Genomic DNA, 18030 nt, shown 5'->3' on the forward strand with positions numbered 1-18030 from the left:
ACCAGTGAGACCTACTCACTGATCAGCAAACCCAGAGTAATAGCCCAGTCCCTTCCAGCTGAGTAAACTGAGTGCTTACTGACAAGTACTCATCAACTAAGAAACTGCATCATTCAGATGAAAGACAAATATGTATGTGCTCTCTGCAGGAAGGTCCCTGCAAGTAGCTGCTCACTGTAACAGGCAGATACCTGAACTAAATCAGCAGGAGCACATCAAATCTCTGCCAGCTGGCACAATACCTCAATAGCAGGCCAAGGGAGAGACAAAAATCAGATGAAAACTACTGTTATTTATTTCAGCTATAAGATAGAGACTGGGCTATGGTTGGTCCAGGGAGTCATGGATGAAGAGAGGTAATGAAAGCAAAACTGGGGCTGAGGAGATGGCTCTGCAGTTGAAGGTGTATACTGCAAAGGCTGATGGCCTAGGTTTGATTCCCCAGTACCAATATAAAGCTAGATGCACAAAGTGGTGCATTAGTCTGGAATTCCTTTGTAATGCAAGAGGCCCTGTCATTTTCTCTGTGCTTCTCTCTCTTTCCTCCTTCTCTCCATTTCTCTCTTATAAACAAGCAAATAAATAAATAGATAGATAAGTATTTGAAATAAAAGCAAAGCTGGTTGCTGAGGCTTCACATGTGGAATACTGATGCTACGTTTAAAATATATGTTATGAACAAACAACCCCTGTTTCTCCCAAAACACCTGCCTCTTGAGGGCTATGACACGTCTTACCCACACAGGAGGCTGGCCGACCACTCCAGGCTTTGTTATCCATACATGTAACTGTCCGCTCTCCCTTCAGTGTATATCCTGGTGAGCAATAATACTCACACCGAGAGTTAAAGTAAGCACCATCTATGCACTTAAACCCTCCATTTACCGGCATACTAAGCGTAGGACATCGCTTTTCTGAAAAAGAGAAATTTAGTTGTTTAGTATGTCTTAGGTTTTGTCCATATTTAAGAATCTAGAAATTCTGAAATCATACAGTGAAAAGTTCATTGAAATATATGGAATTATGCAATGGCTGTTTGTTTGTCACATAGAAGGGAGTAAGCTTCAAATCAGACTAGCCTAGGTTGACATGTCAGTCAAGCCACTACCTTTTAGATTGTTTTCCTAGAGGTAAACCCTGATACCTTGAAATAGGTATTTGTGTGTCAATGATTTAGTAAGAAGCATTTCCAGTGGAGACCAGTGGGATAAGGAAAATAGACAGGGAGGAGAAATTTGCCAAGCAAGTTGTGATAATAATAGTCATATAGTCAGACACAGCTTGCTTCTTCAGGGGAGGTCTAGAAGGGCAATAGCATTTCCCAGCCTTTCTATCTCCAGGCCAGGAAATCAGCCTTTGTCAATTCTTTACCACTCAGTCATTGGAAAAAAATGTCCATGGCAGGAAATGTAAGAAAACAAAACCTTATAATTCCAGGATTAAGGAGACTAAGGCAGGGTTCCTTAAGCACCAAAAGGAAAAAAAAAAAAAAAAAAAAAAAGAGGAAGAGGAAAGGGAAGGGGAAGAGGATAAGCCAATTCTCTAAAATAGTTTCCTTTCTTAAGACTAGATTAAAGATACAAGTATACCTGGGCTTGACACCTTGGGTCTATAATACTAGCTAATTAGTGTTAGGGTCTCAAAGCGCCCTCCTCCTTCCCGTCCTACCTGACTAAAACTGGAGTCTTCAAAAGTCTTGTTCAGTGGGATATCTAGCCAACTTGGCTCCTTCCCTGAGCACCAGCCCATGCTGCCACATCTCCACATGTCTATCAAGGCCATCCTCCTTTCCCATAAACACCTTTCTAGATGTCCCTCATCCTCTTTGTCTGGCTCTTTCTTCAAATAATTTGCATGTTCTGTATTTCTGGCTGTTCTGTCTCTGTCTCTGTCTCTGTCTCAGCCTCCCACTATTTCTCCCATTTTTGTCTCTCTTTTACCAGTTCTGTCCTGAAACTTTGTTTAGTTCTGTTATGTATGTCTGTATCACTTCCTCTATATCTCTTTGTCTTGGCCTCTCATCTGTCTCTCTGTATGCATGCACCATCTCTCCCTTCTCTCTCCCCATTCTCCTTCTTTCGTCCTGCTCCCTTTCTCTGTTTCAGCGCCACATTCCTACCAGTCCTCCTCCCTCTCACCCAGGCCAAAGTCACTGACTCAGGACAGCCACACATAGCAGCGCCTGTTGCTGAGCCCAGAAATCCAAATAGCCTGATCCCTCCCTAATCTGCCCTAGAATTTTCTAACACTCACCCAGTGCCAGCTTCCAGCAGTGGCAGTGCCCCAGGACTTCTGGGTGCTTGTCTGGGTGCCTGTTATCCACCATTCCTCCGGTTTTTTTTTAATATTTTCATTTATTTGCAAGGAGAGAGAGAGAGAGAGAGAGAGAGAGAGAGAGAGAGAGAGAGAGAGCATGCCAGGACCTCTTGCCACTGAAAATGAGCTCCAAACACTTGTGCTACTTTGTACATCTGGCTTTACTGAGTATTGAATAATGGAACCCAGGTCATCAGGCTTTGCAAGAACCCACCTTAACCATTGTGAAATCTCTTCAGATCTCCTCTGGCTGTTTGTTTTTTGCTCTGGCCCTTCCAAAATTATTCCCCCCTTGAAGCACCCGGCTTTGAGCTGCTAATAAACTTCTCTACCCTCAAATAAATTATGTCAGAAAACATCTGTTTCCAAACAATTCTAACATATTGGTGACCTGACTGGGAGAAATCCCACATTCTTGGGCTCTCTCCTCTCCTCTGCCACTGTAGATACCACTCCCTGCCCCTCTACCACTTTTTCCACAGCAAGTTGATTTAGGAACTTCTGCTGCCTGTCCGGAACCTCCTTCCTGTTTTGGAAATCTAATTACCCAGTTGGATTCCTTCCCCCAGGAATTTTCCCAAACCCAATGGAAATTTGGGGACTTCTTGTTTCCACACGGGTTTCTGTGTGTGATTTAGAGTCATACTCTTAGGAGATTTGGAGAGTTGGTTTGGATGCTGGCCAACCTCACCTTTCCCTGTTTGGTTCATTTTCCAGAACTTAAGCAGGATAGTCCAAAGGCTAGGGCCTACAGTTGGTTCCTCAGACACTTTACATAATGAAAAATGGCAACATGGCAATCTACCTCCCTCTCAAATCCCCTTAGTCTCTTTTTTCACACTTCATGGCATTATAATCCAAAGCAGACTAATTCAAAGCTAAAGTTCATTCTCCAAGCTAGGCTCCACACTGACACTATGACACTGTGGGCCACACCAAAACTTGAAGATGAGTCTGCCAAGGAGAGTACATAGTCTCTTTCCCCCCAGAGCTGTGAGATGACCCAAAGGCCAAAAGAGCAGCTGTCACCAAATCCTGTTATGGGGAAAAATGCTAAAAGGTGTCCTTTGAAAAATCAGACTGCTTGATGCCTGCTTTTAATGCTCAAAAACACTTTAAAGGCACATATATTTCTCTATATGGGCTTATAAAAGAATACTTACATACAATAAAAATATTAAATTATCTTTGAATTTATAATAATATTAAATTAAAAGTTATATTATAAATCATATTATTACATTCCTTTCTATTTACAATGTCATTAGAATTTGAAAAAGGATGTTTCATGTCTCTATTACATGTTCATGTTATACATCTAAGGCTGGCCAGCTACTGTCACATGTTCATGTTCTGTTTATGCAATCTTTTGTATTACACGTTTAACAACTACTTAATTAAACTATGACAATTGAATGTTCTAATTTTATTCTAATTTTAAAATGTTCACCTAGATGTATTTTAGGATGCTACTGAATTTCAAAAACAATTCTGCACTCCTTAATACATTACAGATTCAATGAAAAGGTCAGGATTTTCAGATGATATTATTTGGGCTTATTAGTTGGATGATCTCAAATGCTTATTACAGTGACTTAAAATCTAACAAATAGCATTGGTTTATTAATTACATGGTTTTAAATTTTCATAAATCTTAAACAAATAATTAATTCAGGTTATTGACACAGGGCTGTTAATGTACTTTATCCATGTCAGTGTAAATACCTTTGAATAATGTGCAATAAGGGTCCTTTACTAGATTAATGTATAGATACTTGATGTACGATTTATTTCATGTACTACCAAATGAAAAATTTTATCTTATTTTTGTATTACCAAATATAAGATTTATATTGAATTTCTTTGATCTACTAGGATATAGCCTCATGCTGTGCTTCCTCTTTCAAACTTACCAGTTTATAAATGACCAGGTCCTGCTTTTCTTCTGTTAACATATGTAATCAAAATAGCCTTAATCAATCCCTATTCTGATATTTCAAAAAGCTCCTATTGCTCAAATGTAAATAAATAAAGCAACTATGAAGACTTGGTATCCTCTCTAGAATATAGCTTCATGTTCACAGCAGTTGCCATCATCTGAAAGGAATGGTCCAAGCCTGACTTGCTTGTCTCTAGCTTTTCTTGATTAATTGGAATATTTGCCTCTTAAGATGTGCGGGTTAACAAAAACTGTTTTAAAACAAATACCAAGATGATTTTCTGCTTTGAATGCCTTTGCTAACAATTTATAGATGCTAGGTAGCTCCCTATTATATTGTAATTTAAGTCTATTGATAAAATATCTCTATGTTACTAAGCTTTATTTATAATGGCCAAATATAATATCCATCCTTCTTATTATAATGTTTCATTCCAAATGTCTCTTACTATGTCTGCTACACGTCTTCTTTCTATTTTTAATTTTCACTTAAAACTGTTACTAGTTATATCCACCAGGGTTTTCATTATAAAAGATATATATATATTTTTTTTGGTTGTTTGAGGTAGGGTCTTACTCTAGCCCTGGCCAACCTCTGCCTCCCAAGTGCTGGGATTAAAGGGCGTGCCACCAAGCCCAGCAATAATTTAATTTATTTAAGTTTTTTCTGATTTATTTTTATTTATTTATTTATTAGAAAGAGAGAGATTGAGAAAGAGAGAGAGAATGGGCACGTCAGGGCCTCTAGACACTGCAAACAAACTACAGACACATGTGTTACCATGTGCATCTGGCTTACGTGGGACCTGAAGAATCAAACCTGGGTCTTTAGGCTTTACAGGCATGCACCTTAACCAATAAGCCATCTCTCCAGCCCCATTTAAGTTTTTTGTTTGTTTGTTTGAGTTAGAGTCTCACTCTGGTCCAGGCTGACCTAGAATTAACTCTGTAGCCTCAGGGTGGCCTTGAAATCATGGAGACTCTCCTAACCTCTGCCTCCTGAGTGCTGGGATTAAAGGCATGTGCCACCACACCGAGCTACTATTTTAAGTTTTTATTATTGAAATTTACTTAAATACTATTTAAAAGTAAAAAAAAAAAAAAAATAGCTGGGCATTAAACAAAAAATGAGGGCCGGAGAGATGGCTTAGCTGTTAAGTGCTTGCCTGTGAAGCCTAAGGACCCTGGTTCAAGGCTCAATTCCCAAGTACCTATGTAAGCCAGATGCACAAGGTGGCACATGCATCTGGAGTTCGTTTGCACTGGCTGGAGGCCCTGGTGTGCCCATTCTCTCTCTCTCTCTCTCTCTCTCTCTCTCTCTCTCTCTTTCTCTCTCTCTCTCTCTGCCTCTTTCTCTCTCTGTCTGTTGCTCTCAAAAAATAAAAATAAACAAAAAAATAGCTGGGTGTGTGGCACATGTCTTTAATCCCAGCACTCAGGAGGTAGAGGTAGGAGGATCGCTGTGAGTTTGAGGCCACCTTGCGACTACATAGTGAATTCCAGGTCAGCATGGGCTAGAGTGAGACCCTACCTTGAAAAACAACAACAAAAAAAAATGTAAAAAATACATGACTAATATTACTGACCTTCTGGGGTCCCTTTGATTATTCTTCAAGGCCTAAAAGCAAGCAAGAGTACAGACACCTCCCCCAAAAAAGTTAAATAACCCCTTTTGGTCCAACTGCATACTGAAGCAGCTAGATCAAGTTGACACCCATTTCCTAAATTAATTTAGGGTCTCAACTCTTGAAAGGGGAATTATAGATGTCCAGGAAGATATTAGACTTATAAATCATTAAAGGACTGACCCAATTTCCTTTTGCCATGACAATGTTAAAAAGGGAAGAACCAGACTGGAGAGATGGCTCAGCCATTAAGGCGTTTGCCTGTAAAGTCTAGCAACCTGAGTTCAATTCCCCATTACCCACATAAAGCCAGACATACAAAGTGGCACATGCATCCAGAGTTCATTTGCAGTGGGTGGAGGTCCTGGTGTGCCCATTTTCTCAGTCTCTATTTACCCCTTTCTCACAAATAAATGAATAAATAAATAAAATATTTTGAAAGTGAATAACCACTACCTCCTAACCAGAGGATTGGTCCTGGATTTCCAAATTAAAAGGTTCAATAAAATATTTAGATAAAATATTTAAAGTAATATGACATGATTATGTTATTATAGGTTAAAAATTCCTAAAATAAAATTTTATTATTTATGATTCTGCTCTTATAATGTTTACAAATTCCTTATTATCTGTTTACAACAATAGATGTGCTCTTAGCTATTGTTATATTTTGCTGCTGTTTTGGAAATTGTATACAAATAAGAATTTTAAATTCACATGTTTTCCATTAGATTCATCCTTTAGTTTGTTTGATATGACATCTGCTTCTCACTTACAACAATGGAGTTTCTTAAATATTGTTCTAATTTTATCAATGTTTTAAAATGGCTTACAAAGATTTTATGTTTCATTATTTTACAAACTGAAACCTCTAAAATCCTGTAGTTCATTATATCTAAATGCTAAGTGTGTATCCTTTCCCATTGGGTAAATTTGTTATTTGTTTGGTATGATATAACACCTGATTCTCTATGCTTAGATATTGTTCTAATCTCATGATTTCCTACTAGGTAAAACTTATTTATCTGACAAAAACTATTTTATTGGAAAAATTAGGCCTAATTATGCAAAATTGTATTGTTCCTATGGTTAAATAAACAACTGTTAATAATAAGTTGCTAAAATTAATCAAATATTTTAGCTTTTCCCACCTGACACAACCAAAATAATATTTGGCATTTTAGAATTTGCCAGATAATTATATTCTGTGTATGACTTGCCATCTCTGTGGCTAGCTAAATCTCTAGTCCTGGCTTATACTTCTCATTATACTCCTTTTATGCTAGACTTACATATGCTGTCACTTGCTTTCTCTCAGGTATAACTCATTCTCTTGTATACCAGGGCTCCTTCATATTTACTGAGGTTTATCTCTCTTGCTCGCTCGCTTGCTCACTCTTTCATAAAATAAGCTGTGTATTCTTTATCTCTGTCTCTTCCCTCTGTCTTTCTGCACCTCAGCCTCCAGCTGTCTCTTGTTTCAATCTTTCTCTCTGTATTTGCCTCTCTCTCTCTCTCTCTCTCTCTCTCTCTCTCTCTCACTATAAGCTCTTGTCCTGAAATAAAGTACATGTTCTGTATCTCTCCCTCTGTCTTTCTCTTTCTCAGCCTCTCATCTGTTTCAATGAATGTACCCCTCTCTCCATTCTTTCCTCCCTCTATCCTCTCTCTCCCTCTCTCTGTTTCACAGTCACCTTCCTACCAGTCTTTCTCTCCCTCACCATGGCCAAAGTCACTGGCTCAGGACAGTCACACACAGCAGCTGTTTTTGTTGGGCCCAGGAATTCAAATCCTGCTGTCTCCCCTAGGATTTGGCTAACACTCACCCAGTGCCAGCTTCCAGCATGGCCAGAGCCCCTGGGTTCCTGTCATCCACCGTTTCTCTGGCAGTTTCTCTTGATTTCAACTCTCTCAAAATGATTTCCTCACACCTCAAACCACTTGGCTCTGAGCCATTAATAAACTTCTCTATCCCAAAATAAGTTGTGTCCCAGAACCTCTATTTCCAAACAGTTCTAACACTCAGGAGTTTGAAGTCAGAGGACAGAAAGTTCAAAGCCAACATGAGCTATAAAGTGATTTCAGGGAACCTATGAATATGCCTTGATGATAGATCATTGCCCAGCATGCACCAGGCCCTGGGTTCAAATACCAGTGCTAAGATCATGGCACTCAGAAGCATACCTGGAACTGGTAAAAGGCACAGGGAGATCTGGGTAAAATACTGGCTTCTACTAGCCTATCTGCCTCCAGAGTTAGTCAACAAACAAGTAACTTCATAGGGCAGTTTAAAGACATTGCCACTGAAATGCAATTCCCATGGTCTTCCCCAGGCCCACTTCTTTACATGAATTACCCATCCCTTCCTCAATGACTCTTTCTTGCTTCTCTAAGCTCCACTCTTCAGAACACTTCTTTTCCACTGTTTTTTTTTCCTTTAATTTGTTACCATGAGTTTTTGGTTTGGGGCCCTTCTTGCACCTGTATCACTGTTGTCATTTCTTTCTAGCTATCTCTATGCCCTGGACATTTCTGTGCTTTCAAATCTCCAGCACCTCTTCAGGACCTTGCTACTCACTGAACAAATATCGCCAATTTGCTGGGGAAAAAAAATCTCTTCTTCATCCCTTTTCTGATCAGTGCACTCACGTTCTTCTTTCTGAAAGGATCCCTTGCACCCCCACCATGTCTAAGAAACCCTCTGTCTTCTGCTCACACTATGATTTTTAAAATAAAATCATTCAGTTAAAAAACCTGATCTAAGATCAAAGGAATCTTTAGAAGATATTTTGCCAATTCAGCACTGATGGAAACTGAAATTTCATGCAATGACTTGAGAGGGCTGGGCTACTCACGTTTACAGATGACCTTGTCGGACCAGCGCTTGTTTGATTGGCAGATCAGCTGGGAAGAGCCATGCAGCTCATAACCCTTCTGGCAGCGAATGTCACACCTGGTCCCCAGGGCTGTTTTGTAGTATCCTCCTTGAGGAGCCCTACAGTACACATCCCCATACTTCACCTTGATGGGAGAGCACCATGGGGTATCTATGGGTAGCAGAAACAAAGGTAGGGGAGAATGAGAGGGGACATCTTTGGAAAAGGAATCTTCTTAGGTTTTTACTCCCAGATTAGCTGTAGTCCAGATTCTGGAACTCCAGTAGCGCCTTATATATTAGGTGCCTTTAGATAAGGAGATTATGGCTATGGGACAACAAATTACTTCACCTCTGAGAATGCCCATGCTATAGGCTATTATACGGGATAAGGTAAGAATGCCTGCCTATTCCCTTGCACAGTGCACAGCATGTACATGTTTAATAAATACTTGTTCCTTCAAGTAGTGCCTCAAACTAGTTATATTAATCTCTTTAGAGTAACAGATGTTATTGTATTACCATCTAAATATAATGTATACAGGGTCAGTAATTGGTTAATTAGGATTTTTGCCCAGCTATATATACACATTCTCTAATAAAAATGATAGTACTTCTGTCTGGTAATTTGAGTTAAGCTATCCACGTTTTGCAAATGGATATATTTTTGGTTTACAGTCACAAAATAATTGTTCCCCAAAGAAAAACAGCCCCACTTTACAGATGTTTACAGTTATGCCCCATGTAGGTAAGGCAATAACACTTTATCCAAATGTCAAGGTTGCAGGGTATTCTAATTTTGGTCTCATAATACTCAGAATATACCTAATGTCACTAATAAAATTGGAACCTCTTTCCTATGTCTTTGGAAGGTGATCTTTGCAATGTAAGGACAAGTATAGGTCCTTGATGGAAGAATTCTTACAGTGGCCTCTGCATCAGTTTCTCATAATCTATAGGGATAAGGAATAAGTTCCCCCAAGATTTTTAGGGCTCTTAATACTGTGTATAAGCACCATTTCTCTACAACCTCTTGGATCCTCACTTCCCATCAGCACCTGAGCTTCCAGTGAGTAGATTAGTACACCATCACATGGCCAGGAAGGAGCACATGGTCTGTTACATGTTCCCAAGAATTTTCTTCTAAGGATGTGCTTATTACTGTTTACCTCTCAGCCATGAAAAGCAATGAACAAGTCCAGGTCTTCAGATAGACTATTTTTTTTTCACTTTTGTGCTTTTACATTTCCTTTTTTCCTTATTTTTATTATTTGATATTTTGCATATACCTGCCAAGTAGGTCCTAAACTGGGAACTCAAGAAATACTCCCCAGACTCTTGATAAAAGTGATGTCCTAAGCGAGGTGTAATGGTGCACACCTTTAAAATGTTTTATTTATTTATTTGTGAGGGAGGGAGGGAGAGAAGGAGAGAGAGACAGAAAGAGAGAAAGAGAAAGAGAGAATGGGTACAATAGGGCCTCCAGTCACTACAAACGAACTCCAGATGCATGTACCACGTTGTGCATTGGGCTTTACGTGGGCACTGGGGAATTGGACCTGGGTCCTTAGGCTTCGCAGCCAAGCACTTTTACTACTGAGCCTTCTCTCCAGCTCAATTAAAAAATATATTTTATTTATGTATTTGAGAGAAGGAAGAGGGGGAGGGAGAGAAGAAGGGACAGATATGTAGAGAGAGGGGTGCACACCTTTAATCCAAGCACTCAGGAGGCTCCAGCCCTATCTAAGATTTTATTATTGAAGTTTACTTAAATACTATTTAAAAGTAAAAGAAAAAATAGCTGGGCATGGGGGTGCACGCCTTTAATCCTAACACTCAGGAGGCAGAGGTAGGAGGACTGCTGTGAGTTCGAGGCCACCCTGAGACTACACAGTGAATTCCAGGTCCGCCTGGACTAGAGTGAGACCCTACCTCAAAAATAAAATGATGTCTTAGGGGCTTACCTTAGAGCTGATTAGCTTCTACCATGTGGATACAGATATGTAAAACTCACACAACTCCTGCAAGCCACCTTTGAACCACATTTCCTTTCTGAAAGAGTATGTACTACATATATTTATGATCTGTGTATGTAAGATCTGCATATGCATTCATCACAAATTCACATATTTCAGTGTAATATGCAATTAATTAGTACATTTATTCCTTATTTTGAGTCTTCAAATTCTCCTATCATCAGTCATCATATATCCAAAAATCTATGTTGTTGTTAAAAAGTTGGGGTGGCAAGAATCTCATTTCTACTTATTTGTAAAATGAAGGTTTTATGACTTTGCAAGACAAATATTTGGGAGACATTTTGGCCACTCAACCATTCATCAGTGATGGTAACTGAAATGTCGATGAAGGACTTGAATCTAAAGTGCACGTAAGCACCATGCATTAAAGAGAGTTAACACAATGTTTAACACAGAGGTTTAGAGGAAGGAAGCTCTGGGGCAATTTGGGGGGCATTCTGGTGAAATAGAGTCTGCGGAGGAAGCAGCATGGTGCAACAGACTAATGAGGAGCTGCTAGCAAACTCTGGATAGGAGTCACAATATCTGTTCAGACCCAAGTGCAATGTCTGCCAGCTGAGGGACTCTGGAAAAGTCCCTTACTCTCTATAAAGCTTGGCTACTTCATCTGTAAACAGGGGGCAAAAGTGACATATCTCTACACACCTTCTCCTTTCCCTTAATTAGTGTGAATATATGATGACATTCAAAGTAAAAGAATCAGCCCTGGGTTGCAGCTCCAGCATCATAATAAATTAATAAATGATTTAATTTAAAACCATTAAATAGCTATATATTCTGTGCCACACACAGTGCAGGAGGTTTGACATTCCAGAGCTCAATTTTCAGTTAATAATGTTCACTTCTGTGATGGTTAATATTGATTGTTATCTTGACAGGATCTAGAATCACCTGTGAGGGATTATCTTAATTATGTTCATTAAGGTAGCATGACCAACCCATAAGTCAAAGCAAATAGGCATATCATGGGCAGTACACCTAAGTGTAGGTACCAGGTTTTTACTAGCACTTTTACTAGTAATTGTTTACAAAGCTTTTGCACTTCTTTGGAAAATAATTGAAGGGCAATCTTTAGTCAAAAGCTGACCAGAGCTACCTCAACTCCTCCATAACTCAAATATCACAACACCTTAGGGAAGTTTCCTGTTCCTTTAATGTATATATATTTCTTGGGCAAAGTGGAATTTCAGCAACTAATTTTTTTTACAAGTTTCCTCTTCTGTAAAAGGAACCATTTACCAGTTTTAGAAAGAAAACATTTAAACCTTTGCCTTCATTATGCCACTAAATCACAAGAGAAGTGTTTGAGCAGGAGAAATATCTACAGATATACTTACCTGAGTCTACATAGAAGGTTCTTGACTAGGTTTTTATACCTGCTGGGGGGTGGATTGCTAGAATTGTGTCAAAATTGAGTTAACATTAAGTTAAACTCTATTTGAGCAACAACACATTTTACTTATCTTTAAAAAGCCATGCTGGGCTCAGAAAGAGCATGACAAGATGAGCTCATGAAAATCAAGTCATTTCACTCCTCATTCAAGTCAGTACATTAGCAGCATTGGTACCAGAGTTGACCTTGGGTGGTTTACTCTGGACAGTTCTGGCTGTAATGTATGAACCAATAAGAACTTGGGGCTTGATTTTTACTTTCATCAGCTGCAGCTTGCTTTGGCAGAAGGCAGGGAAGTAAAGAAATTTAGGAGAATAAAATGACCATTGGGGGGCTGAAGAACAGCACTTCAGAAATTTCCAACTGTATTTTATCTTCTTTCATTTGCTTATTTTTAAAGAATCAATCATATGTGCATTTATTTATTTTAGACAGGGAATTAAAACTTTGATGTGCTGGCTGGTCACTTTATTATAATATGCTCTGCAGAGCAAAAAGAAAGTTTCTCTTGGCATCAGCATGTCCTCTCCAGCAGAGAAGCAAAGCATTCACCTTTATATCTAGTGTGTGAATACCAGACTCCATCATCTTCTAGCGGTGAGTCTCCCGATCCTACAATAAAAAAAGAACAGAAACTGCAGCAAGAAAAGCCATATAGTATGAGTGCATATTTCCAAGTGTTGCATTGGCATAATCCATGCAAGAGATGCTATTAGAATGCAGGAGCCAAGAATAAAAGCTACTGTGGCCTTTCTGAAGGGACAGGACCTCTCAGAGTGAACCTGGATGGGCTTAGATGGCAAGAGCCAACCAAAATGAGCACTGAGCTGTTTGGGAATCACCACATGCCAACTGAAATTCTGGAAAGTGGGGGGAGTCAACTTTATTCTGAGAAGATGCCAATATATATAAATGTTATGCCAAGGGAGAAGCAGTAAAATGTGTGTGACTCAGACTCAAACCACAGTTTCTTCAACAGACAAAGAAAACCTAGTAGAACCAAATGCTTATGGTACCTGAAACATCTTGTGAAATGAATCTGTGTATAGGTTAAGAAGGTAAATCAAGTATTATTTTAATGACAAAGAAACACAAAGCTGCTTTGGTGAATTTCAAGGAAATGAGGACCATAACTGAGGGCCTTGATGTTTATTGTAAACCTCTCACCCAGCCATGGCTAAAATAACATTTCTTTAAAAAAAATAACATGTGCTTGTATGAAGTGGGTGTGTATGTGTATGCATGTGTTCATGTGTGAGTGCATGTGCATGCATATGGAGGTCAGAAGTCAGCTCCACGTGTTGGTCCTTGCCTTCCACCTTGCTTGTGGCAGGATCGCTCATTATTCCCTACAGTATTTGTCAGACTAGCTGACACACCAGCTCCTGTCTGGGCCTCTTATAGAACCACAGGAGGGCTGAGGTTACAGTGTCCAGCTTTACATGGGTTCTAGTGATCCAAACTCAAGTCTTCACACTTGCACTTTTACCAGCTGAGTCATTTTACCAACTTAGTCATTTCACAGGTCCAAAGTAACACTTATTTGTGAGTACGGGTACCCCCAAGTCCCACAGGTTCAGAAAAAAGATTGTACATTATTTTGAAATTAACTCATTTGACACTTAAATAGGAATCATTTTTAAAATATTAAATATTGAATTTCAATGAGTTGTGGTCCTTAACATTTGAAGCAGTAAGTAGATCCAAAACTTTAAAATAGCAATCTTAAGCTTGGAGAACCTTACACTGCAATCTGATCATTAACCCTTGAGTTAACACTGTCTTGGTCATATATTTACTTCCATGTACCTGTAGCTATAATGGAAAAGTAAATTCACTCCAAATAGCTAATTCAAATTGCTATGCATGGTGAGCTCATGAGTAATGGTTCCTGTCCCACTGGCATTATCAATGAGAGAATAAAGGTTTGGAAATGAAACATTGGGAAGGAGTGGTAGCTTGACAACATCCACTTAGAAAAGATTTCCCCAACCAGAGAGGCTCTGCATTCTGCTTGGTAGGATATTTCCTCACCTGATCACTTGACCTTTCAGGCCTGTAAAAAAATATAAACTTTTCATTGTCCTGCATCCAGTAGTGAACATGTGAACATTAAACATAGTAATGCAACCTAGAAAAAATGAGCTTAAAAGCTTATGCTCAAACCCTTTGATCAGGTCAATCCTCTGCCATGAATCCATCCTAAGTAAATAACGCCATTTAAATCTTTGATCATTTGCTCATCTAAATTAAAAAAAAAATGCACCAAACATCCAGATTATGGGCAGTAATCTCTCTCAGTCTCTCTCTCTCCCTCCTTGCATACACACACACACACACACACACACACACACACACACACACACACACACACACTCATTTTCTCCCCTCAGTTAACTTAAATAAATGCCACCTTTCCATTCCAAAGAGCCTTTTCTTTTGCACTGGCTTCCTGATTTTCTTCCTCCTTTATCAACAATCGTTGGGAAGAATCTTTCCATCAGCCTATTATTTAGATGTAAGTGTTTCACTGGGGTCCAGTTTTGGTACTTTTCATATCCTCAGTCTATTTTTTTGGTTTTTTTTGCCTGTTCATGCACCCCACTTGAACTGTTCCCATGTATTTAAGATTTTCAGCCTCGAACTTTCAGGGTTAGAAATACCAATTGTTTGCTGTACATCTTCACACTTATGCTCAACCCATTCAAAAGTAGAGCTCCTTTATGATCACCAAATTCATGCATGGCCTAATATTTATCATTTCAACAAATAAGATCACCTACCTTCCAGCTAGTCTTCCTCAGAGGAAAATATCAGCCTCTTTTTCAAGTTAGCTCATTTACCATATAGCCCAAACATTTTGATTCCATCCCAAAAGTTACAATTCACAAATTTATCCCCAAATCTCCATTTCAACATCCATTGTGATACTTTAAGCAAATAGTCTCTCTCTCTCTCTCTCTCTCTCTCTCTCTCTCTCTCTCTCTCTCTCTCTCTCTCTCCCTCTCTCCCTCTCTCCCTCTCTCCCTCTCTTTCTTTCCCTCTTTGCCTCTCTGTTGCTATGGATATGATCTCACTCATGCTAAACAAGCATGATGATACTGATCTATAAGCCTGTCTTTTTAAATTTTAATGTTTCATTTTTATTTGCCATGATATCCTCTCATAACTATTTTGAAATGTGCAAAACTGTTAGTGGTAGTCATGCTACTGACTGTGTAATACTATATTGGAATTTGTTCCACCAATCTAATTGTAGTATACATAGTACCCATTGCAGGTCGATAGTATTTATAAGACCTTTGCAATAGTCACCTATTCTGTCTTTCACTAGTAATCTCTGTTTATACTCCTAATTTAGCCTCCTCTATTCCCACCATCAAAAAGTCTTTGAACTTATCTTAGGAATTACCTTTTTGAATCAGAAACTATATCATCCACTTATGGAAATACTTTTCAAATTTGTTCATGGCTACAAAGTTAAATCTAAAATCTTCAATGTCACATTAAAGGTACAATCAATGTGGTCCCAATCCAGCCAGACTTCCTCTGATCATTTGATGACCTCAGAGGTTCTGAACCAATGCAACCTGCTCTTGCCTATGCTTTTACCTATGCTTGTCAACATCCCTCTCTCAAGTGTTATTTCCATGATCCCCAACCACTAAATCTTATTAAAATTTTAAAGCATGCAGGTACATGGGGAAACTGAGTTAGGATGATCACAAGTTCAAGGCCTTCCTAGGCTACATTGTGAGACCCCATCTCAAAGAGTCTTTAGGGTGAAGGAAACAGGCCCTGAGGATGCTGAACAACTAGCAAATGAGAGATCCAGATGCTCCTAAGAGCTCATCACTGAAGTAAATAACAGTTGCACACACTTGTAATCCTAGCACGTAGGAAGCTGAGGCAAGATCATGAGATTGAAGTCAGTCAGGGCTACATAGTGAGCTCCAGGCCAGCTTTGGCAACTTAACAGAAAGCCTTATCAAAATAAAAGTAGCAAATGGTTCCAGGATGTAGCTCAATAGAATAGCTCTTGCCTGATTTTTCTACCTACAAGAAGCCCAGGGTGCAATTCTCAGTACTAAGAATGAGGAGAGAGGGAGGGAAAGAGGGAGATACAAAGAGAGAAGGACAGGGAGAAAGAATGAATCCTTTCCTAGCTTATTCTTAAAGAACTCAGCTCTAAATTTTTTATTTGTGAAAGAACAAAGTAGTTAGATTCTGTAACAGAAAGTGCAGGGGACTGTTGGCCTGGGTAAGATGTCAGAATCTAAGCAGTGTGTAAACAGAAAATGGGAGCAAAGAAAGAATTAATATGGAAGGAAAGCCTCACAGGATCATTACAGACCAGTAAAAGGGGATCCATGAGGTCTAGGGGAAAGCTTAGCACGAGAGGCTGAGTAATGGTAAGAATTGTATTCATATTTGGCAAGAAACATTAGAGTAGACAAGGATTGGTTAGATTCATAGGAATAATCACATAGGCAAATAAATGAATATTTGTAGTTCGGTTTCTCACCATTAAAGAAGTGAGGTGCAAACACAGAAAGAAAGCTAGAATAAGCTCTATGGTGTTACATAAAATTGCAGATACCGATATGAAATTAGGAATTTGAGTACAGTATCCAAAACTCAAACAATCTGAGCGAAAAATCTTAAACCAAGCCAGGCGTGGTGGTGCACACCTTTAATCCCAGCACTCGGGAGGCAGAGGTAGGAGGATCACTGTGAGTTCCAGGCCACACCGAGACTACATAGTGAATTCCAGGTCAGCCGGGGCTAGAGTGAGACCGTACCTCAAAAAATCAAAAAAAAAAAATCTTAAACCTCTAGAGCTCATCCCACCTCTGAATACACTGCTTCACCACACTGGTGCTTAATCAAATTAAATTCAGATTGTAACCACCAGTTTTCTTAGGGTGATAACCATTGCTATTGTTTAGAGCTCATAGACAGGAAGCCCTCAGAACAGATTAGAGCTCATATAAATATGCATTCCTTGTTTGAAGTGATGTCTACTTCCAAATTCATTTTTCTAGAACTTTAATGATTCAAGAAGTTCCAAGAAACGATGGGAACAATGAGAAGAGTACATAAGCTGAATAGTATAAATCACAAGGCACATAGAATGTGGTGTTCCTAAGGCCCTTAAGAAACTATAATTCCAGATACTTGAGGCCCTGGACCAGCCTTGAAGGAGTAAATCATTTGCACAAACTCTAGGCTCATGTATAGATACCTATCACAAAAATAACAGCACTGGACAACCATAGGATTGTAGGTCTCATGATCAACTAGGACCTGCATAGTCAAGTTTTATACAATAAAAACATTACCAGCGAACTAAGATTCTCAATTCTTATCCTATCTATGGGTGATGAGTAAGAAAGCTACAGCTCCCCAGCACCTCATCTTTCCTTAAGCATTATAGCTGCACTCTCTCCAGTGCTTAATACTGAGTTCCAATAGCAATAGTTATCATTCATTGGCTTCTAGGCCCACTCTCTTAGCTGGACTGGACTTTTACATCATTCATGGAAAACATTTTGTCATGGATATCTCTATAATAATAATTGTCAATTGTTCAAAGCTTAGAATCTGAACCTACAAAGAATTCTCTCAAATGGAGTACCTAGCTTTCAACAATAGATAATTTGTGGAATAAATCATTATATTGCAAATGTCTATGAATTTAAAAAATCTGTGCTAAGCATTGTGTATGAGCCCCTCCTTCCAAATCTACTGTGTTCCGGATTTTCTTGGTTTCAAGGGTAGGAAGGTTGCAACACATATTTCCTATATGTCCTTATTCATGTACATTGTGGACAAATCTGGAT

The 18030-nt window shown here is 39.0% G+C and overlaps 1 protein-coding gene across 2 annotated transcripts in view; it reads right to left on the bottom strand.

The window, feature by feature from the left end:
* Positions 1 to 18030, bottom strand: part of Srpx (sushi repeat containing protein X-linked) — a 107522-nt gene that overhangs the window by 39014 nt on the left and 50478 nt on the right. Inside the window, exons 2-4 of one of the 2 annotated variants that reach the window (XM_012950452.2) lie at positions 12740 to 12799; positions 8736 to 8927; positions 738 to 914 (exon numbers count right to left, since the gene is read on the bottom strand). In XM_012950452.2, coding sequence (XP_012805906.2) covers positions 738 to 914; positions 8736 to 8927; positions 12740 to 12799 — 429 coding nt within the window. The remainder of the gene's footprint in view (positions 1 to 737; positions 915 to 8735; positions 8928 to 12739; positions 12800 to 18030) is intronic. The other variant, XM_045141086.1, reaches the window with a different exon arrangement.

This window comes from Jaculus jaculus, chromosome X (assembly GCF_020740685.1).
Source record: "Jaculus jaculus isolate mJacJac1 chromosome X, mJacJac1.mat.Y.cur, whole genome shotgun sequence".
Taxonomy (NCBI): Eukaryota; Metazoa; Chordata; class Mammalia; order Rodentia; family Dipodidae; genus Jaculus; species Jaculus jaculus.